The sequence below is a fragment of the Diadema antillarum genome, unplaced genomic scaffold (assembly GCF_040938485.1).
Source record: "Diadema antillarum isolate AM-2024a unplaced genomic scaffold, OU_Dant_1.0 seq00001497_RagTag, whole genome shotgun sequence".
NCBI lineage: Eukaryota > Metazoa > Echinodermata > Echinoidea > Diadematoida > Diadematidae > Diadema > Diadema antillarum.
Window position 1 is genome coordinate 166,388 of NW_027272234.1, and position 24,577 is coordinate 190,964.

The window sequence follows — 24,577 nt, forward strand, 5'->3', positions numbered from 1 at the left end:
AATTCTAGCAAATATGCATTCATTCTTCACTTTGTGAGTGAAAAAAAAAAATCATGTAGTTATGGCACTCCTTTGTACGTACAGATAAGACATGTTAAGCTTTAGAAATGCCTGAAAAAAAAAAGGTATATATATCACCTCCTGTGGCAGCGTAAACACGGCGTGATATGTAACATTTAGGTGAACAAGAGAAACACTTGGCAAAGAGGTCGTTCCAGACACACCCCATTCATGCCCGCCTACACTTAGAACTTGTTTGGAGCTGTTGAGTGCGAGCGTTCAAATTCAAAATGAATGTCAAGGTACTTTTGGGAAACTTACCCCATTTAAGCACAATGTGTCTGTTGTCCGTGTGCAGAGATCTCAAAACTGATATATAAGTGGATTATCCAATTGGTTTGTTCAAAGTGCAGGCACAGAATGCTGATTTCCTACTCAAGTTACCGAAGCATTGCTTTTGTAAATAGGTGACTCCCCAAAGGTATTTTTTGTAGGTCTTGGCCAGCAGGCATTGTATATCAGGCCCTGTACTTTGATATGAATTGTGTGATATGAGCCATTTCCCATCAAATTGCACCTTAACTTTTATTTCTGTGTTTTATTAAGGAAGAAAAACACTATACAGTCTTCACAGACAAATATAAACTATTAGGTATGATCAGTGGAAAAAAGACAAAGAAAAAGAAAAAGAAAAAGAAAAAGAAGGGACACCTTAACTTGCAATGCTAGAGCAACTAGAACAATATTGGAATAGTCATTCCTAAATGCTTTTTACTGCGCTGCATTGGGTGAAGTTTCAAATGACACCTTCGATTGCACCTACCAGTCCTTCATACAATTACGCAGCATACATCATTATGAATGTGTGCATGTAATAATCGATATAAATACCTTAATTATTATCAAGTGCCTTGAATGAAGACAATGGAAAAAAAAAGTCCACAGACACACGCAAATAAATATATACATTGTAATTTTCTTCTGCATGCTGGTTCATAACCTTTCTTTTCACTTTAAATCTTTCGTCCATGGTTGATGTAGATGGTGAGTCTGGGGTTCGCTGCTGTGTTTACATTCCTCTTTGTACTGACCTGGCAGTTTTCTCAGTTTGTGCTCCTCCTTCAAGCCATGGCTCTCTATGCAGGCAACATCGCAGGACTCATACCAAAGAAAAAGGTAGGATGTCATCTCTCAAAGTCAGACTATACATTGTACTTGTTTGTGATAGAACAGTGATACCATGTTTGTTTGTTTGTTTGTTTGTTTGGCATGTACTCAATGCATAGATGACTTTTGTTTGTTTCCAGTTTGTTCAATCATCACAGTAGAGCAACAAAAGTCATTTTATGGATACACTGTAGTTATGTATGGATTTTTATACAGCTGTATGCATGTATGTTTGTTTGTACATTGTATGTATGTACGTATGTACATGTATGCATGTGTGTATTTTATTGTTAGGAACTCTATATGTAATGGTATGTATAGACACTCAAACACTACATTACTTCTCTCTAACTGCCGTGTCATATTCATTAAAAAATCATTGATACCTTGTTTGTAAATTAATAAATGTATTATTCTATGGCAGTTTGAACACTTTAATTCACGTATAATTGTTTTAAAGCACAGCAGTGCCATAGAGAAAAATATGGAGACTAAACAGCTTCATCCACAACTGATCAATAGAAGCTGTCACAGTTTACACAATTCACTTGCATTATTCTAATCAAATTCTAATGAAATTCTTGCATCGAGTTGTGTTTTTATTGTGGCTGATTGACAATTTGCCCTACATCAATGTATAGTATATCAAAATAAAGCACCAAAGTAATCAGTGTTTAATGGTAGCCATGTTTGGAAAATCATGCCGTGCTGAAGCCAAAGGCTAGCGATTGTAGGGCATAGGTTTGAATCCTGTGTATGTACACCCATGATTTTGTATCATGGCTACTACTAAACATCGATTAATTTGGTGCTTATTTACAGTGACATAGGGCAATTTGTTAATCAGTTCCCCTTGCACTATATTGATGAACAGCAAATTTCTCAGTTCTCTTCTTCTGTCCTTGTGACTTGTTATGTGTAATGGCAGCATAGGATGATTTAATTGATGATTGAATATCATCAATAAATTACATAGAGTGCATGAAAGTTAAAAAAAAAGACAATTGTAACCCATGACTGCTGTTCCGGTTTGTGGCTACTTTCTTGAAGTGTGCCAGTGGAACCCTCTCCTATTAACCCTTTGAGTGACTGTTATCCTGTTTCCTGTCAGGTGACCAATCTCCTCTATTGCCACCTGTCCGCCATCCTTGGGGTGTGTCTCCTCCAGTTCTTCAACAAGATGCTGCTTGGATCGCTAGCCTTTGCCTTCGGCATGGCAGTACTCTTGGACTTCAGATTACAGGTGAGCTCGAGGCATCCTGAAATCACTTTCCTTCCCATCTTTCTTCTTCCTCATTTCTATTCTACAATACAGTTAGATTTATATCATATGGGTTTAGTGGAATACCAATCAGTGACTGTGAAAAACCATATGATGTTATAGTGGACCATTTGTAATGTTTTCCATGGCAGAACATTTTTTAGGATGTTCCCCCACTTGGAAAACATTTTCATGTGAGCAAAGACAACAGAGAGAAGTTGATATTAAAAGATAAGAGCTTGCAGTAGTGGTGTGCACTGTGCCAGGGAGGTGCCCAGACACTGAAGCTGTGTGCACAGCTAGTAGCAAAAATGGCAACCACAGAATACTCAAGTCAAGTGTATGTGACACTCTTAAAGTTCTATGACTCTTTGTAAACCCATAATGTACAGAAGACAAATTTGTTGTCAGGATTTAGCACATGTATAGGTATCTATATGTTCTAACATCAGGGTTTAAAATGCTCTATGAGGGAGGTTACATAAATTCTCTGTGGATGCATCAGGAGGTTTTTGTAACCAGCCTGATGAAAAAACAAACCAACAAGCAAACAAACAATAAATCCCCAACAAATCTCAAACCTTTTTCATCTAGATACAATGTGGCATGAATAGGTCATGTTTCTTTTGAATACCAGGTCTGACCATTTCTTACAAGGAGCTATGATTTGTTGATGAAGATGGCTTGAATCAGCAGTATAACAATAAAAAGTTTGCATTTTCTAAAATTTGAATACTGTCTGCCGGGGCTGAAAACAATTAAGGATACATTTGAATCACTGTCTGGTACTCAAATTCAAACTTTTCATTTCATGGGTCTTTAATCTCTTGTGTGTTTCTCATCTGTTGAAGGTTTGCCGACCTGTTCCAACCAGCTTGTTTGGTTATGCTGTCTTACTGATGGGAAGAGTAGCCTACACTGCTGTAGGAACGTTCTCCATCAACTTTGGCACAAAGGTAAAACACTCAATGCCTTATTTCTCCTATTTATTGTTCTATCTAATATGCATTGTTACTGTACAGACCTTGCCATATTTGTGAAATCTGTTTTACCATTGAGGGAATATCACTTTGCTAGAGCTAGTGTGGGTGTGACTTTCCACAGGCAAAATGTATTTTTGTCATTTGTTGCTGTTTGAAATTAAAGTTAAAAATATTGTGAAACTTCAACTTTGACAAAGTTGTCGGCACAGATGGAATGTCTAGTACAAGTTCGTTGCCCTCTTCGACTTGGTCCTCGGGTCTAACTAGGTGATCTTGTATTTCACAATATGACATGACATTCCACAAAATGACCACTTGGTGGTCGACAGGTCAGCTGGACTCCAATGTCAGAGAGAGTGAAATGTGAGCTAGCTGTGTGCTCCAGGCATCAATATATCTTGTGTGGCATTTAAGGACTTTATTGGCGGAGTGTCCTCCAGGGGGATGGACTTGAAACTGAAATTATGTCAGGGGCTGTTCTCTGACTTTGGATGTCATATGGGCACCGACAGGAGGTTAGTAAAATTTTGACAGCAACCATATGAGAAAGGAAACTGATTGCCAGCATTAGTATTCATTGTGTAGATGGCTGTACTAGGAGCTGTGTGTTAAATAATTCACATGAGAAAAAAAAAAAAAATTGCCCAAAGGAAGAGTGTTGTGGAGAATGAGAGTGCACAGTGAAAAATAAGAAAAGAAAAGAAAGAGGAACACTTTTGAGTGATGTCACTTTCAGTCAACTATGATAGCTAATTTGCAATTGCCTTTGGGGTGATGAATAATCTAATTTGCTGACATTTAAACAGAACTTTGCATTTTCCCCTATTATTTTTTGCCTGCTATTGCTTACAATGTTATGCATGTGATTGTATTTGTTTATAGGCCTATATATTTCTTGTATTATTGGTATCATTTAATTTTTGGGTACTTATTTCAATCATAAAGCAAATCAAGCTGTGGACTTTGACCTGCTTTACTAAAAAACAAAACAAAAATGATCAAAATCACAGAAGAAAACAAATTCTTTTTGTGAAAGCAACACATTTGTCTTGATCATTTGTTCAAGTTCCTTTTCCACAAATATTTTAGACCTTGAAACAGCTGAGTGACAAATTGCAGAGGAAAGTTTATGATAGGAAGTTATGTTTCCATTTTCAATCTCAAATGTTTGGGTTTTTTTCATTACAAGTAGAGAGAGAACAGAATCAAAGTCTGATTTGCATGATTTGTCAAAGAATGCATTTTTTTTTACTTACCTTGTGATGTATTTTGGTGTAGGTTGAGGAAAAAACACAACAACTTGAGAATGTGATTTATGATGCATAATATTCCAAGACACATTAAGTGCATCCATGTGATAAAGGGAATTATGTAAAGTAGAAATTGGCCAAGCCGCACCTGTGATCTGTTTTCAAGAGAGAAGGGTTTTAGACTCTTGAAGGAAATTTTTAAATAACTTTGTTTAGAAAATTGTTTTAAAGTCTGCCAAATCATTTTTGCAGGTTTCGGAGCAGTCTTGAAATGCCTTTCACTCAATCACATTTCTCAAGTCATGGTCTGCAATTGCTTCCGAATCAAGCTTTTGCCCGTTTCTCGTTGCACATTTGTATTATGCCCTTTGACATCTGTGTATGAAACTTCTTTATAGGGATGGTACACTTTAGCTTGACCTTGTAATCATGTCCACCAGATACCTACATACTCTTGCAGGAACACATATTATGAGTTGCATTTATGATTAACAAGTCACAGATATTTAAATACTGCTGCCATGAACTCTGTTTGTGGTTAGCAGTCGGTCAGAGACCAATGTCAGTATCTGAACACTACTTTGAATGTTTTATAGAAGTGTGCTAGCTTGCAAACTAGTTCTTTCTCAGTCTGAAAACCTCCACTTTGTGTCACACATCAAGTTCCAGCAATGTGCAGGTCTATATTTTATCTGCACATCCATGCTGACCTACATACAGCAGGTGGATTTGCATTATCACCAAAATTGAGTAGATTTACTGGGTGGAATTGGAAAGTTATTGCAGGCCAGAAGTTAGCAAGGGTATCATCGATCAGAATTTGGCTGGGTTCAAGGATGTAGGTCTCCCTCTCAGGACTCCAGGCTTGTGTGATCTGGTAGGCCCCAATAGTTTTGAAGTGCCAAGATGTCAGCACCAGAGAAAAAAAGAAAAGAAAATAGTATGATCTATTGCCTCAGGGACTGTCAGGCCAGTGAGAACTAAGGAGAGAGAGAGAGTGAGTGGGTGGGAGAGGTATATAAGCCCCTGTGTACTTGAAGCTCAAATTGGTATAGACCTATTTGTGTTTGTTTCAGTGAAAGTAGGATTTTGTGTTTGTTTCGGTGAAAGTGTGATTTTGTGTTTGTTTCGTAAACTATGATTTTTGTTGAGTCTTGTAAAAATGTATCCTTGTGTAACTAGTATTAGTGCTGTCTTTTGTATATAATGTCAATATCACTCTTTTGGTAATTGTGTGTTAAAGATGTACCCACAATTTTCCCCTTAGTTGTCAGAACTATGTTTTACTACAATCAATTACCAGTATCAGTTTAATACTTTTGTCTTCAATACATAACTGTCAAAGATGGATGAAAGAAGAATGCAAAGGGAGACACAGTATTTGAGATACAGAGAAAACCTATGTTATTCAGTGCAGCAGTTCTCACAAAATGTGTGTTTGTTGGAGGGGGTGTGTCTTAACAATTTAGGACCCTTGATAGGTTGATAAAAGTAGGTTAAGACGTGAGATGGCTGAACATTCTGTACGTAAAGTATTCAAGTGTCACATTGAGATTAAAATGTAATGTATTTGTCTTGAGGTGATTAAAGTGTTTTGCTTTTTTCTTTCAGATGACTATGATATTTAAATCTTAGAAATCATGTGCTAGCATTTGTCACTGATAAATCCATGGTTCTATCTAAAATGTTACAAATGTTCAAATCATATGTCATCTTTCAAGAAAATTTGGTACAACTTGGCATGGCTTTGAAACAAAAAAAGAAAGAGATAACTATCTTTAAAAAGTAGAGAGGAGAGAAAGAAGAAAAATAAAACACACCAAAACTTCAGTTGTTGGCAAGAAAACAAAATGCTGATGGGAAAAAAGATGAAGAGGGAGGTGGAAACAAGATGATTTAGATTACTGACACCGGAAACAAATTTAGTTTACCCACACTGTGGTCCCTTTGGGCTCCCTCGACATGGGAAGTGGTTTTAAGGTGCTCTGAAATGTAAGGTATTTACTTCATGCAGTCTTACATGATTGGCAGTAGACGTAAACAGGTCAAATGTGTCCTCTGTCACGTAATGTGACATGTTTTACAGTGGCACACTGTGTACCGTGAATATGTGGGAAACTTGCTGCTTGTTACAGAGATGAGTGATGAGAGTCAAAGAGCAGGACTGCCAGAGATGCTTGCAAACCTTTCAAGATGAGAAACTTAACATAACACAAGATGCTATGTTTTGACATTTTGCACAGACTATGTGATAGGATCCCCCTGTAAACACTTGGATTTTTTTTTACATTATATATATATCTTATATGTATTATATTATATATATATATTTTTTTTTTATTTTTTATTTTTTTTAGTTTGACTTAGAAGAGACTGAATACACATTTAAAAATTTGTTTCATTGTACACACAACTGTCAGATGTTCTTGGAATGGATGCAGTTTACTTACTGGTTGTCTTAATGAACACAAGGTGGAATGTTGAACAGTGGTGCCTTATGTGAATGGCAATTTATTCTTTTCATTTTTGGCTAGAAGAAGGAAAGAGCTGTAGCTCCTGAGTTTCTTTTCTTTATTTTCTCTTCTTTTTTTTGTGGCAAAATGGAAATAACTACTAGATTCTGACGACACCATCATTGTAATGTCTTGATACAGAAATTTTGTGGCATATTATCAGCATCGATGAAGGTTATAAGTATCATACCAAAGAGGGAGCCAATTTTACTGAAATAAAGAGCTACCAGATGATGAAGAAACAACAACATACAGTAATATCTAAACCCATCTTTTTTTTTCTTTTTTTTTTGTCCTGTACATTACTGCCTTTAGTTCTTGCTGCGAGTTGATGCTGATCAACACATTTTCAAATTCCTCACTGCCAAATTTGGACTGACAAGTGCAAGGTGAGAACATGCTCCCCCGCTTTCTTCTTTATTCTACAGCAAGTGCAGAGATACATAATTCACACTTGCTCATATTAAAACATGATTTAATGAAGGCTTATTTGAGAAGGCCAGACAATTTTCCTCATGTTTAGCATTTAAATTGTAGCTAGTGGCTTGAGCCATCTACTTTGCGTGGAACTGTGCTCTAATCAATATTTCAGTCAATAGGGGCCTGAGCATAGGCCCCTCTTAAGTTCATTTTAACTCACTGGATGGCCTTTATTGGATAAGCAGCTTTCTGCAGCTTTTTCCTGCCTAATTAATGCCGGTGTGATAGTGATTGTATTGCAGTGCACTTCATCACATTTGATGAGCAAAAGCTTGCATTTATATGTTATGTTTTAAGTTTCAATAAGATATGTGATAAGTATGAGTGTCATTGTGTAGCCACTTTAAAGCATTTTCTGTTTTAATGTCTATTGCAGCATTTGTAATAAAAAGTAGATATTCTTCTGTATTAGATTTTTGGAGTAGTCATATTTCTGTACTTGAGGTTTAACAGAGGTAGTGATGCTTGGAATTTGAGAAATCAGAATCTAGTTTGTACTGGTTTTCATATGAGCCACTGTACCTATCAAGACCACTAATTACCCCATCCTCCCCCCTCCACCGGTCTGATTGACTCCCCAGGGACTTTGACGTCCTCCTCTATAAGTGCCACGGTGCCTTCTCCTTCCTGCCCATGGAGGCCCTGTGGAGACTTACCTCTTCGCTCCTCTTCCCGCTCTACATCGCTGTCGTCTTTGGCCTCCTCTCCATCCTCATCGTAGCCGTGTTCCAGAACTGGAGGTCAGTATCATGGTGTGAATAACTGTCAGTATCATACTCTTTGTAATACTTTTAGCTGCATTCACACTGATGGGAATTGGCACCATACAAAATTTTGCCAATATAGTTATGAAAACCCCACTAAATAGGGCGATCAGCATCGCCATCTCAATCCCAAGAAATCTTGCAATTAAATTGCAATTATTTGTGAAATAGTGTGATAATTTTACATCATGGCAAGTGCCTGAATGCTGGAGCAAAGAATCCTGATATTTTGTTTTCTGGTCATTCAAAGCACACATCACTACAGCGCACAAACACAAGGGCAAGGGTCACCATTTCGGTAGATTTCGGGCTTGGGCAGTTTGGTCGACAAATTATCGCAATCAACAAGTGCCAGAATATTTCTGTCCACCTTAGTGGCCGCAAGAAATCTCAGTATTGGATCATGATCGACATCCCACTATTTTGTCTGAGTGAATGACACTGTTGAGTGTGTTCTTTCATTGGGAGATTGACCATACACATTGTGAGTCAAGTACTGATGACTGTTGGAAAGAGGGAAATATACACCAGCTGATGGAGATAGAAGAAATGGAAAGAAGGAGCAGACTGTTAAAACTAAAATGGGAAGATGAGATATGTGTGAGTCATCATGTGCTTGACAAGTGAAGAATTGTCAAGCTTGGTGAGCAGAAGAAATAAGTTTTATTAGTAGATGCAGAAAGTGGTCATTGGATCATGAGTAAGAGAGTGGTATCATGATATTACACAGAGGCAGCAGAAATTTAGTTAAGGGATTTCAACAGAGTGAATATAGCAGATTATAAAATTGGAGATGCACCAAGCACCTTCCAGGCTGTGAGTAAGAGGAAATTAAAAGAACAAGAGAGGAAATTAGAAAAAACAAAACCAAAATGAAAATGAGAGAGGGAGATAGGAAGAGATAGATGGAGAGTGAGCAAGTTAAAGAGAGAGAGAAAGAAAGAAAGAGAGAGGGAGGGAGAGAGGGATGGGAAAGAGAGAAGAGGTTTATTACACAAGAGCCTAGGGAGGAAGGATCATCAGCAGTCCAAATGTAAATTGGTGTCATGTGATAGCTTCTATCGATAACGTGATTCAGTTATGGACACTGAGAGTGTGCAGCACGGCACCACTCGGCAAGATGCACACGCTGAATATAATTCATTGAGGATGGTGTTAAAGGGATTGTGGGTGATCCCTCTGACTAATGTCCATTTGCATCCAAAGATACTGTGAAGAAAAAAATAGTACTAATATTAAAGATGCTGAACACTTGTGATTGGAAATTGCCGGTTCGGGGTTGGGAAAATGAAACGTGGAAAGATTTGTATGGCTCCAGCCTATGCCAACCTCACTAATTGGATTCAAGCGTGGATGGAGGAGGAAATTATTATGTATGATGTCAGTGGAGTTCAATAAATTATATTCCTTTGACCCATGCACACCACTGGTATTTATTCATCCATGAATTCTTCATGAGATCTGTAGGCTACCAGACAGATCTATAATGGCTACTTACTGTCTTCTGTTATGAAGTCATCAGAAATTGTCGCTGACTCAGATTAAGACCCGCACAGTGGTCCATGAGCTCACTCTTTCATTATATATTTTCATTGCTTAAATGCATTCTTGATTGATGCCCATTTGATTCCTGGATTACATACAGCCACAGTTGCGATGCAGTTCAGTGCAAGGTTATTTTGTGATACTTATTGTATGTATGTGGCTGTATTTACATCTGATTCAGTTGATTTGTTTTTTGTTTTTAAAGCAACAAAGTGTCTTTATTGCAATGCATTTATATATACATCAGAGATAAAGTATGAGCTATTTGAAAAGTTTAGGCATCAATTAATAGTTACATCATGACTCTTGGTACCTGTGAGTTCATAAACATCAAAGAATTTCTGGTGCATTTGTATAATGCAGTAGTGATGAATCATTGACTTATCTTTCAAATTGATAGAGTTATGTGCATATCAAAAAAATGCAATTTGAACAAAGTTCCAAATATATCATACGCATATTTCTAATTCCTGCCTTGCCTTGTTTAGAACCCACCACCTTCTTGAAACATATGGATGATATAAGAATGCCTTGCGTGAATAGAGAATAGCATTTCTTTTTTATGATAAATTGTATCCTACGTGTATCCAAGCTTGTGTAGGTTGCAGGGATTATCCCACCTTGAATTTGTCATTTCGTCATACCACTGTCTATCATCAGACCATCTACACATCTTTGAACCAAAGATACAAAACTTTTTGTGCAGCTGAACAGGTGGCACAATGTCGTACTGACGTTTAAAGAGTTAAACACACTCTGCCGATAGTGGCAGACTTTTGCAAAGCTCTGTCAGTCCTTATTGGTTTTGATTAGAAGGAGGTGGCCCAAATGTACGTCTTGGTGCTTGTGGTCACATGTCATACAATATTTTACAGGGGGATGAGTCATGTGAGTAAACCACCCTACCCTCACTAAAAACATTCTGATGGTGCACTCTTTACCAGACTCAGTTTGAAATATGCATGAAATTAAGCAATGGATCGGAAGTAGGAGGACAGGAAGCAATAAGATGTAGGGAGTTAGGGGTAGAGAGATGGCAGATGAGATAAAACGAGAGCTGGGATGGTAGCAGGAGAAGATTGAGAGAAGGAGAGAGGGATAGGTATATTGAGAGATAGTACAAGAGACTTAGAAAAAGATGCAGTAAAGCCAAAGAGACTGCATGTAGGAGGTATTGAGAAAGAGAGGGCCAACAGAGATGAAAAGAAAACAGAAGCGATGGAGAGAAAATTTGAGATGGTAAATGAAGAGATAGAGCAAGTGACATATTGGCAAAGAGGAAACATTTATACAAAGACTCTTGGAGGAAAGGAGCCTGGAGGTAGTGATGAAATACAGAAGAATAGAATATCATTTAGAAGATAGGGGAATATGCTTAGAAAGATGAATTGAAGATAGGAAAATGGTAAGTAAATGGATAGTCAACAGACAAACAAGGACAGACATTAATAATTCAAGATATGGTTCAGGAGAAAGAAATTCATAATTGATATATTGGGATGAAGAGACCAGGAGAGATATAAAGAAAGAGAGGGAGATTGTCATGAAAAGAAAATGGGAGAGATATAGAACAAGAGGGGAATCTGGTTAATGAAAGGATAGAGAAAGAGAGAGAGAGAAACAGAGTATTAGAGATGGAGAAGAGGGGAGGGAAATGTCTGCATGTGTGTGCACCTATGTGAATTACCAGGATAATACAGGAAAGTTAAGTATGATCTTGTGTGTGATCCACATTATGTACAATGACAATATCACAAGATGAACAACAAAACTGATCTCCCTCCCTCCCTCTCTCTCTCCCTCTCTCTCATCTCTCTCACTATGAGGCCCATCATGTCCCCATAGTTCATGCATTACCGCTACATGAAAAACAGATTGAGTTTGAAATCGATATTCCATCAAATCTCCTCAACATTGAAAGTGCCTGTTGCGCAAAAGAGAAAAATAAAAGAGAGTAGGGTTGTGTCAATCATCAACATAAGAATTCATGGTCAATGACATTGTGGTATAAAGTTTTCTTGGCCGTCAGATGTAAAATATTTAATGAATTTTATGATTTGGTTGGCTTTTTTCCATGGTTGGCCAGCATCAAAGAAATGAGGGCCTTGTGAATCATACATTGTCTATGTAATGCCAGTGTGGTCACAGCTGTAATTACAGCCTCAATTGAATCTCTTTGGTGAGATTACGAGTTGAGGCATGCTCTAATTTCCATCCTGAGCCTACGTGCGACAATTCTTCATTTACATGTATATTAGTATCAAAATGGAAGCTTGATTTACATAATAGTGTATTGATGTTGCAACGCGTATAAGACTATTATACATACCACACAGCTGCCACTGTGCTCTGCCTAGATATCAAGTGCTGTGGGTATAACTTAAGTAATCCTGTTTCGTCTATTACCTGTCTTTTGCCCCTCTCAATGAATGATTTCACATTCAATGTAAAGCCTTTTTTTGGTGTGTGTGTATCAGCTGTGTGTTTTCTTCACATGGATACCCAGTAGGTCAGGCTTATGATGATCTTGTGTGCTTTAGAATGACTTGCATATCACGTAAAAAACATATGAAGAGTTTGATTGCTAAGCAAGCATAGATATTTCCATTTGTGTCAATTTGAGATATGTGCAATTAAAGTGGCTCAAAAACAGTGAAAATAATAAGATTACATGGAATATTTGTCATCGTAACTGAAAGCACATTCCTTGTTATCTAATAAATGAATTATCATAGAAAGGCTCAATTTTGCTCTGTTCAGATGATGGAATTGCTAAAGATGTTTAGAAATGATGCCTAACCTGTTTTGTGGTCACACTCTTCATGATGTCAGTTGATTCATTTTTGTTTCTTTTTAGTGAAAGGTTGGAGCTATCGAGAAGGAAGAAGGATGATGACACCCATGCTCCGTCCTCTTCTGGTGCCCCAAAATTCTCCTCCCCTGCAGCACCCATGTCTGTCCCAGCCCCGCCCCCATCCTTGGTGGGTATCATACGGAGGCCGGATCTTGCCTTCCACACCTTGCAAACCATCCCCTTTGGTCTCATGGCCTTCCTCGTCCTGCGCATGAAGTTTGTCTGGACCCCGCAGATGTGCGTCCTGGCAGCGTTCGGCGTCGGGAATGGATCGCTATGGCGGTGGCTGCTTGGCAAGCTTGGATGCAAGTCAGATACAACTGTGAGTTTTCCATAATCATGTGGTTTCTTACCCTGTTCTTAAAGTGTTCCTTCCGCAGTTCCCCAGAGAACTTCCAATGCCCCCAAACAAGATTCTTTTTGCCCATTGACAAGAATGGACAGGCTGGTAATCTGCCTGCGCAAAAGCAGTCATAGCTATACACGTTCCCCTTTACATGATCAAATGCATGACATTGTGCAATTGAACAATGCGAAATATCGATTTGGCGTGAGCTATGACTAGAGCTCAGGTGCTTGTGAACTCATTTGTTATACACTATAAGGAAACCTAAATGGGGTCAGCAAAAGTCAAAATCTAGCGAGCTCAGCCTTGATGGCTACATAATCTTCAGAATACTAATTTCGTAGTAAAACAAGCCCACTACTACATTAGAAAAAGGTCAATTAGACAGAAATCACATCGTTTTGATACAGAAGAATGGATATTGATAGAATCAGCTCTAATCTTTTTATCAAAGTCATCTTTCTAGTCAGTGTAACACAAATTAACTGTGAATTAAGGCCCCAAATGGAGACATTTTTGTCTAAATTTTGAGAACCTTGTATACCAGGTTCCTGTATATGAGTTGACCCCACTGTAACGTGGTATCCCGTAAGGAACGGGTTAATAATTTATATATCAGTAACTAAAACATAATGTTATAGTGAATGATTTGTAATGCTCTTTGCTGGCTTTCATGCTAGGAAATGTGTTGGTCAAGGTTACAACACACCTTGTGATTAAATTCAAATTGATTTCCTACATAATGCAGTATAGATGGATAGGAGAGTATGCCAGCATATTACAATACTGATGTTTTTTACCCCTATTCATTTGTACTACAATTGTATTTTGGACCACTAGGTGCAATGTGTTCGTCATGGTGTGGCAATAGCCCTGATTGCTATCTCATTATACAGGGTAAGTGTGGACACCATTACCATATGTCTTGTATGGAGTTGATTGTCTGTTTTTCTTTTGTTTTTTTAATCATTAGATGAGAAAGATATGCAGATTAAGTTGAGACTGTAGAGTGAAATTGCAATGAAAAGTGCAATTCACTCTGTGTTTTAGCTGCCTTTGATTGGCAAAATCAAAACAAATACAGCAGAGATGGTATCAATGAAATTAGACCTGAAAGAAGAAAGCCATGAAATATTGAAGTTTCCCTGGTTTTCATGTAACGATGCTGTGAGTAGGAAACCACACATCCAGATCTGATGAAAGATCATGTTATTCCCTATTGTTTTTTTTCGTTGATCACACTCAAGTCTTTTATACACATTCCATGTTGATATGGAATCAAAGAATAAAATTGTATCCCATGCACAAAATTATTCCTGCATAATAACCTGAGGGTGATTACTTTTTGCATCTTGTACATGTGTGTGTCTGATTCTACTTTATTGATTAAAGTCACTATGAAAATGGTGTGAATTGCATTCTAAAAGCAAGGAAGCTCTTGTCATTGTTTCATTGTGATGCTTTGAAGCACATTGTTACAAATTGAAAAAAGAAAATCTTGCCAGTGTTTTTTTAATTTAAAGTGGCATATGTTTTTTCAGTGCCTAGCTGTGTCACTAGAAGTCAGTGTCTGATGGTTTGCATATGAAGATATATTTCATGTTTTAATTTCAGAGCCATTTATGAAGTAGAAGTGTTTCTTTGCTCTTCTTTAGCACCTGAAATCCTGCAGACAGGAAAATGCTTTTTTTTTTTTTTTTTTTTTTACATATCTTTAACATTTGCTGTGTTGTTTGTCTCATCTCATTTTTTTTTTTTTTTAATAAAATTTCTGCCTGTTCTCTGTTTGTAATGTTTAAACAATGGGGACAGTTTTTGACATGACAAAAATGTGCATTACTGATTTCGAAGATGCTACCAGGTACTGTAGCTTTTGATCACAAATCTCAGGCTGTATCACTCCTTTTGAATCTCTGTGCATTGTAGTGCTACCCAGGAATATCATACGAACTGACAAGCCTCAGGGAATTCTATGATCCGGACACTGTGGAACTCATGAACTGGATCAGGTTGGGCAAACCTTTCAGTTATTCTTGCTTGGACCATCAAAAACTCATAGACTCAAGTCATGAGCTGTTTACTGCCATCTACAATGTATTTTGAGTCATAGGGGTCCATGCAGGCAGCAATCAAAACTGTTCAGGGTTTACTGCTGATTTCTGTGATATGTTTTATCAAGGATGTGAACAGTGTGTAGCAGTAAAGTATTTTTTTTATGAGAATCATTCAAAAAGGAAAATATTTTTTATTCTTTAACACCTCTTCTTTTGTGGATCTATTTTGACATCTGTTCAGTTGGTAGAGGATATTTGCTGTGTCAAAATGTATTATGGGAACTATCTGCTGTGTGTAATAATGAATGATACATTGAGATATGGCAGAATTGAGATGAGGGCTGTGAAAGAAAAAGAAAAATTGAGATGTCTGGCTATATATGTGATGATGGTGTGATAGTGCAGTACTGAAAAAAAAAAGCAATTCACTTTTAAATCTGGTTTAGATTTTTGTAGACTTTCCTTTCCAAAGGTTGTACTCTTTTGAAGATGGTCTGAATTATACAAGAACAAAATGTTGGTGTAGCTAGTAAAAGTGAGAGAAACAGTTGCAGTAAATAACTTCTCTGGGCAACAGGGCTAAAAATGTCTGCTAATGTTGACATCCAAGTAAACATGTCTTATTAGTGCAGATTCGTGGGATATTGTAAAAAGAAGTGGGCAAGGTTTGTACTAAACTAAGACAGGGCTTGACCTTTAACTTTATTTTCTGGTAGTCTGTTCAGGTCACTAAAATCTTTGAATCTGAAATTTTTGTGGCCCAAAAAAAAGAAACTGTAGAGGGAAATATAGAAGTTCATTTTGAACATTGAGCTGTCCTATAGGACCACCAAAAGAAACCTTTATTGGAAATTTGGTGGCACATCAAGTTTTGATTTCAGTCTAATTTCAAATTTAAGATCGTTAAGACTGCTAAACTTGAGCCCTGATTAAGATATATTGATTGTTGTGTTGACAGTCAGCAGACCCCAAAGACGGCAGTATTCAGCGGTAGCATGCAGCTCCTGGCTGGAGTCAAGCTATGTACCGGGAGGAGACTCACTAACCATCCTCACTACGAGGACAAGCGCCTCCGAGACATCACTGTGAAGGTGAGGGGCAAGAATTCCACTCTTAACTTGGAGGAATATAATGCGTTGGCTAACCTTCGTTATACCCCCATTTCACAGAGATTTTTTCTCATTGGCCATGCATCGGAAGCAAAGTTTGTTGCTTCCAGCCACCCACTAAACTGTATCGGATGGAAGTGTGATGAATCCTAATTGGTTGGTCAACTATCAGGTGAATGTCAAACGTGTGGCGCGTGATCTTCATTGGACAATCTTGCCTTTATGGATCATTGCCCGACGTATCTGACACTGACCTAATAGTTGACTAACACAGGTCAGATTCCTCTGACTGGGATCCAGTACACTACGGTGAATGGCCGGAAATGATAAGCTTTGCTTCCGATGAGTGACCGATGAGAGAAAATCTCTGTGGAATGGAGTATAAGATTGCCCTATCGAGTATTACGGTGGCATCGTCACAGACGATTGTTTCCACGGCTCCTCTGTGAATGCAGGCAAAACAATCCTAGGCAGAAAGTACATAGAACATTCAAGCATGAGATGGGTGAAGAAGGCTCATTAGATTTTACAGCCACTGCAGTTGTATGATCATTGATTTCTTAGGAACCAATGACAGTTTGTATGGAGTGGTTGAATATCACTGTTCACATTTATCAAAGATGCAGGAGAATAAAATGTGATGTATTCATGTTCCCCCCCCCCCACTTGCACAGTGTAACTTTTGAAGTTTCTGTGTGGTTTGTGTGTGTGTTTTTAATGAAGGAATTTGAAGACATGATTGTGCCATAAACGTAGAGCAATATGAGTTTTGATATGCATAGTGTATAGGAGTGCCTTTCAGCCATATCAGGGCAATTACCCTCAGAGGACAATTACCCCCCAGCTAGATACTGGTTAGTAATAAGGTTAGACTAAAGATTAGGGTGAGGGTTAGGTTTAGGGTTAGAGTTTAGGCTAGGGTTAGGATTATGTTCAGGATTATGATTAGGGTTAGGATCGGGATCGGGGGAAGGGTCTGGGGTAATCGTTTGGGGGGTAATTGCCCTAGAACCCTGTCAGCTTGTATTCAATGAATGGTATTCATTTTGTGGTATCAATAATTAAACATATACAAGACTGATGTCATGGAATTGAAAAAGAAAAAGATATCACAATAGTCACAAGATGTCACAAGCTAGTATTGATGAATCACATCTTAATATATGTTACTATAAAGACTGCTTTGCATATGGCTTTGATGTGAGAAAATTCTTGCTTTAAAAAAGGACAAAGTTTGCTGCAGTATCATTGCTATTATCAAGCTCCTGATTTTGTTGTATCTGTTACATTTGCAGCTTTACCAGTATTATGCACGCCGGAGTGCACAAGATGTCTACAACATCCACCAGGCAATCGGCACAGATTTTATCATTCTGGAAGACAGCATCTGTTACGCCAGGTCATCAGAAGTTGGCTGCCGCTTGCCGGACATACTGGACATCATGAATGGACATGTAAGAGGATTTAGACATCAAATAGGCCCTTGATCTATGCCAATGGTACAGCTCAAATCTTGTGTCTGTCTTGTTCTGTGGACTACTAGAGCCCATGAAGTGGAAGTAAATGAATGAAAGAATGATTTAACAAATCAGACTTAATGACAGTAAAAGTGACAAAAATTGTGGTTTTTCCATCGAGCAGCAAAACTTGAAAATTGTCATAAAAGTATGCAAAGAATCTTTCAGAGGTTCATAAAACTTTTCATACTTGGATATTAAAGTCATTGACTGCTGTGAAATCTTACTGACAGATGCAGACATGAAGCTACATTTCTTTGATGATTAAAGTTTATTTTCATTGTTATCATTTTATAAATACAGATTGTCAAATGTAATACTTTTTGCAATGTTTACTTCACAGTTGATAAATCACCTCCCAGTCTTCTTTCTTCTTCTCATGCAGCGTCATATGTTAACCTGTATTGTAGTATTGATGTGATTATGATAATTTTTGTGGGTTATCTTTAAGCAGTGCAGTGAGGTTCAGTCATCATTTCCATGCCCAACACCTCAATTGTGCAGTAGAGTTTCTTGTTTTCCTTATTTTTCTTATATGTCTTTTTCCTTAAGTAGACAGGACCCGCTTTGGGCTTGGCACCCTTCTGCAATGTTCTCTTGTAGTTTATTTGGTGTGGTTTTCCACGTTGTCTTCCTCCACCATGGGTTTGACAAGTGATGTAGCTCTTTAAGTCATCCAAGATGAATTCATAATATAATGGAAGTTGTCATAATAGTGTGTATAAAATTTTGTCATCTCCCCCTTCACCTGAACTTCTCATGCTCCCACAGCTTTACAGTGGAGCTAACCCAGCTCTGGAGCCCAACCTGAAGCCAACCAATGCTCCCCGCTTTTGTGATGCTATCAAGAAGGGTGGCCAGGACTTCGACAGACTGTTCAAGCTAGTCTTTCACAACAGGACCTTCAGGTTATACCGGCTCTTAAGGGAAGGCGACAGTTGATCCATGGCTAGGAGCTACACTGTAGTGTCTCCAAGAACACCTTGTGGACATCAAGAACATCAGTAATGTGTAGAAATACCCAAGTACAGAAAAAAAGAGCAAAATAACAGCAGAAGTGAAGCTTCCCAGAGTGTTTACTTCGTAATGCAGTTAGTCTTTGATAAGTTATGTCTGAAACAGTTCTTGAGAAGTCACCATAGTACCCGGAATTGCTACTTGCAAGCTGTACTGTATATTATGTTATCGCAGCATGTCGGGTTACAGTCGGCTTTTGGAAATATTCCATGATGTGGGTCACAAGGCATTAGCCATGGGAGCAGAGATGCCACCCTTCAGCAGTGAATGTTCATGTGTGTAGATGGTTTTGAATGCTCTTTCAGATCCCGATCAACTTTTTAATGTTAGAAGTATGTGAACATTCTACAGAGATGCCAACCAACTGTAACCCTTTTTTGGTTTGTTACTGCTTTTTTGCCAATAATACTGCAGGGGCCTGTCTTATAAAGACTTGTGATAGAAATCAATCACAAGTTTTGTGTGTGCTGCAATGCAAGTTGCGATTGATTTGGGGACTTGTGATCGATTTGAAGGCTTTATAAGACGGGGCCCAGGTTTCCTGGAAAATACTGGTTCTTCCAAATTGCAATAATACACATGTCTATTGCAGGAAAGGTGAATATACTTCTTTTTTTTTCCACCAAAAAGCATGCCTTTTCAGACCTCACAATATTTCAATGCTGTTTACGAGGTTGGCATCGGTGATTCTATGTCTGCTTGATAAAGGAAAATGATGGTTATCCTTGGCTGTTGAATATGTTTACCTACTTATACATAAAAAGAGCATTCAAATGTCTCATAGTGTATCATTTATAAAAGGCTAGCAAGGTTATTAGAATTGTTGAGACCAGAAGATAAACACAAACATAGATATGATGGAACTTACTCAATTCTGTATTGTTGGTACTATGCCTAAAGATTACAGTTATTGCAAAAATAGCTTGAAAGTGATATGAATGAATTGTAAGAAGAACCTAGAAGTGTGCTATTGAGAACTTTAATGATCAGGGTGTGACTGTGTTGCATTTATTTGAGGTTAACTACCAAGTTTGTTCCATGGTTGTATCAGTATACTTGCAGGTAAGCAAATCTTCAAGCATTGCTACAACCAATGGTTTGTGTGCTTAATCCTTGTGGAAATGAGAGGCTGAAATTATTCACAGATTCACTTTCAAATGTTTATTATGGAAAATGGTAGCATGTGAAGGACATGGAATATATTACCAGAATTTTCTGTTTTCCATGAATTTCTAAAATATATATTGAATTCACATTTTTGCACGATTCCACCAGAGCCATGGTGGAATTTCTTTTTCTTTTCCTGAAATAGGTTTATTGTGTTAGCTTTGTATTGTTAGTATTAAACAATATATTGATATATTCTCAATTTTTTGAACAAAGTTGTATGTACTTGGGGGCATTCACGAAAAATGCTTTGTGTTGTTTTGTATTTGTATATGTAAATATTAGACGGTTATTTCTGACAATGTTTGAGCTGTAAGTTGTTCATGTGATATATGCAAAGTACTGGTTGGCTTTCAAGGAGGATTACTGAGGTATCAGTATTAGTGTATGAAAGCAAGAGCCACATTTTGATCAATGCATCGTGTTTGTATCACAGAATCCTATGTGTGGCAGTTTTGTGCAATTTCAATCATGTTGTTCTTTTTTTTTTCCTTCTAGCAAGTTGAAAGCAAAGTACAAATGTGTGAAATGAAAGAGAGGAAAAAATGATTATCACAGAACTTGAGCAAATGAAAGCAAAGTCCAGCTCATGGTGAGCAAACAAGCTTCCAAAATTGTATGAATAGCAATCAAAATTTCAAGTATTTTTCCATGTTCAACTTGTTTTTGCTTTTGAATCGGGCCCTTTTTTTTCGTTTTCATCTTTTTCTGTTATCTTCACAACCACTACTCAAACCAGTCCAAAGCAAGAGTTAAATTTTGTACCATGATAATTACACACAGCTAATTTTAAGCCCTGTTTGTACAATAGTGGTAACAATGCAGTACGTTTGAATAAAGAGGGCTGTGTTCAAAGTGTATTATGAACTATGAATGTATGGTTGTTTGATTTCTATCAAAGAAACATTCCAAAATTAGATCAGAAGTTTTACACTAGCTGTGAGCAGCTAGGGAACATTTTTTTTTTGGTTGATGATTTGTTCAGTGCCACTCCCAGTGGGAGGAATATTCAGCAAAATTGTAGGTGATCAGTGTAATATATATGCCATATACTTTCCTGTGGTTTATTTTTTTAATTTTGTGGGTTGACCAATTTTCATGAAATTAACAACAAAATATAGAAAAATAATTGTCTCCCAGAATCCAGATTAACTGAATTATGTTTCCAGTGTGCACAATTGTTCACTTTGTTTCATGAACTGCTCTTGACATTGTTCTGAAAAGAGATAGTGATTCGCAAAATGTTATGCTTGTGAAATGTATGCCATATACATGTACAGTATGTTGACTGATACAGGCTCTCTCTGAAAGTGGTACAGACATCCACACCAAAGTTTGATTGCAAATAATTTGTGGGTTTGTCTTTTGAAGACTTCAACGTAGAGGCCCTGGAATGGAGGAAAAGAAGATTTGGGTCAAACTTAATAGTACTTTGTCAAAAGAAATGCATTGTTTTGTCATGCCACCATTATCTACACTTTCCTCTGAATGTGTGTTGTGGTAGATGTTGGTAATTTTTTTCCTTGTTGGCGATACAAAAGTTTAGGTTTGGAAACCTGTTTCATGAAAAGTATGTATGCCATTGTCCTGTAACAGGGAACTTTTGTCTGTTTTTGACAGAATGGTCTGTGCAATTTGTATTGTTATACTGTGTTTCACCGTTGCAGAAAGTGTTTAAAGATATTGGATTTAAATGTTGGATGTTTTAGTTGTATTTAATGAAGTGCCAAGTTCTATTAATTAAGGATATTATTGTTCACAATAAATATTTAATTGTTTGATTCTGAAATCCGCATGCCTGTTTGTCTTTCATATTCAGTGTCTGTTAATAGTCATTAACCCAAAGACCGCAATCCGTCGCAAATATTGCTTTCCACACTCAAGACCTTTGCCATTACAAGGAGATTGAGTGCTTTCTGTCATATTGTTAAAACACTGGAGCTACAGTCAACCTCACCTTGAAAATCGAATCTACATTGTATTTGGACTGAAGAAGTAGCTTCAACTTTGAGAAAAGTTGACTTACGAGGGATTAAAATCAATAGAATATAGCGAGAAGAAGACATGAAAAGACCTCCGACTTAATGGATTATTCCACTTCTGCGAGGTAACGCAAGGTTGACTGTATCTCCCATCACCAGTCACCAATGGAACAAGAATCTTACCTTCTTCCGTAATTTGCACAACTCCGCGGTTACACTATACATACATGATAAAACATATTTAGAAGGCACATGTACAGTTCGGTTTATGAAGGTTTAATTGGAGAAAGCACATTGCTAAATATAGTGTATACATGTAGTTTATTTTGTAAAGTAACACATTTCTTTGAAGGTGGGAAATGAATGATTATCATAAAACTACACTGATCGCAGTCCGCTACGGATTTTCTTGCCCAAAATTCACTCGTCAATCTAATATTGTAAATGCAGTAATTTTTGTGGTGCATTAAAGGGTTGATATAGTTTTGGTTTGAAACCTGGTTTCAGGTTTATAACTTTTTTTTAGATGAGATAAAATGAGAAATCTCTTTTATGGAATATAAAAGAGCACATAATTTCAAGAAGAATTCGATGTTCATTTGATGAAAATTGGTTTTGAAATGGTTGAGATATCAAAAACAAAGTGGTCTGAATAAAGGTGGGACACAGCTTTTATTTGGATCGCTTTGCTTTACTGTGTTTTTGGATATCCCTGCCCATTCCAAAACCATTTTTCATCAAATAAACTTTGAATTCTTCTGAGAATGGCATGCTCTGTAAATTTTCATACATAGTTTCTCTGGTATCTCACAAAGTTCAAAGCTCAATCCTCATCTCCACCAATACTATAACATCCCTTTAGTGTTCACGTATTTTGCGGTACTTTTGGCAAGCGTGAATTCTAATACTAGCAAAAATTCCTTTTCAATCTTCTCTGCACATTTTGAATGTGTTGACAATTGCACAACATGAATTGACGAACCCTAGAATATGTTTTTGAGCACCAAAAAAATTATTTATGTGAAAATATTGACATTTACAGTATATGTGTTCTTCTATACACAAGGTACAAAGAAAAGAAAATCATGTTACAATGTACTTGTGGTTGTTTCTCAAACTTGCAGGGGGCTTTAACTCAGTGTTAGGTGCAGGTCATTTATATTTCATTGCAAAGCAAGATGATCATCACATTTGGTGATGCACCATTGAAGAAATGAAAATACTTGCTGTGATTATTGTACAATAACAAATTGATACCAAGAAGAGCAGTAGAACCCTACAGCCTTTGTCTGGTTCTTTGACTGATTATTACTTTGAACACTTGCATGACATACTGAATAGTTGTCAACAAACACATCACTTGTGAAATGCGGCAGCTGAAAGTGACTGCAAAGTCAAATCACCCTCACCTTGATAATTGCTCACAGTAACACAAAACCTCACAAATGACTGCCTTTGACTGATGTTTACTGATGTGTGATTGGATCTTCATTTTAAATGGCCATGAAAGAAGCACAAATATGCTCAGAGAGAGGGTACTATGTGACCAATGGTATCTAAGTCTCCTCCAGAGGTCCAAGCAACGCGGGTAAAGGGTCCTGCGCGAGTGCACAACCGCTACTGTCTGTGGACTTGAACCAGGACCTAACAATTGAGAATCTATGGTATCCACCGACCCACAGCAGAGCCCTGGAGGAGCATGCAATCATCTACATGCAATCAACTTCCTACGCAACCATTCTGATTGTTGCAAACACAGTTTATACAAGCTGACAACACAATCATCACGGTAATGACAATTTTCAATTAGGCCACAACAATTATATTACTTTAAAAAAAAAAAAATCCACAGTCATAAATATCCATGTCAATGGACTGCATGGATTTTCCAATTGATTCAATTCCCCCCTCCCCCGACCCCCCAGTAAGATTAAAAAAGTTCAGCATTAGCATGCAGACAACTCGATCCGTGTGACATTGCAGTCTAACATGCTCTGTTTGGTTTGATTTATGCACCATGTTTTAACACGTATTTATAACATATTTATTTGTCTCATCATCAATGGGTGCAGACATTCTTAGTGCCACAATAGTACTTCATCGCATGCATTTTACGTATTTTACATATGTTATTAGTTCACATTATTATGATCCTTGTGCAATACATTGCTTTGAATTCACGTGCCATCATATGATTTCTTCCGATTTGACTCTGCAACAAAAATCAACGTTTCCCATCTAACTTCCTTCTTATCTGGCAAATTATGATATGAAATACTGACTAATTGTTTTTTACATGATAGTAAGCATGCTTTAAAAAACTGACATTATATTCCATTTGTATATGTTCGAATAAGTATCTGCTTTTAATATTTTGCATGCTATATTGTTCTTTTGTGTTACTGTTCAAAGTTCATTTTAATAATTATCACTAGATGTTAGTGTTGATTAACATTAGTATTGATTATTTTTCTATAAAAATCAAAGGAATTATACCATTGACGCTTATAATATATTTCGAATGCTGATTGACTAATTGAATGATTTTTTACTGTTTACCTGGCCTCT

The 24,577-nt window shown here is 37.3% G+C and overlaps 1 protein-coding gene across 1 annotated transcript in view; it reads left to right on the plus strand.

Moving 5' to 3' along the window:
- LOC139710076 (protein C-mannosyl-transferase DPY19L3-like) overlaps positions 1-18,840 on the plus strand; it is a 51,441-nt gene extending 32,601 nt beyond the window's left edge. The window contains exons 6-16 of the mRNA XM_071622021.1: positions 1,042-1,176; positions 2,279-2,410; positions 3,280-3,384; positions 7,490-7,563; positions 8,236-8,394; positions 12,827-13,139; positions 14,004-14,060; positions 15,090-15,172; positions 16,176-16,308; positions 17,622-17,780; positions 18,615-18,840. Coding sequence (XP_071478122.1) covers positions 1,042-1,176; positions 2,279-2,410; positions 3,280-3,384; positions 7,490-7,563; positions 8,236-8,394; positions 12,827-13,139; positions 14,004-14,060; positions 15,090-15,172; positions 16,176-16,308; positions 17,622-17,780; positions 18,615-18,785 — 1,521 coding nt within the window. The 3' untranslated portion in view covers positions 18,786-18,840. The remainder of the gene's footprint in view (positions 1-1,041; positions 1,177-2,278; positions 2,411-3,279; positions 3,385-7,489; positions 7,564-8,235; positions 8,395-12,826; positions 13,140-14,003; positions 14,061-15,089; positions 15,173-16,175; positions 16,309-17,621; positions 17,781-18,614) is intronic.
- Positions 18,841-24,577: the final 5,737 nt, after the last annotated feature.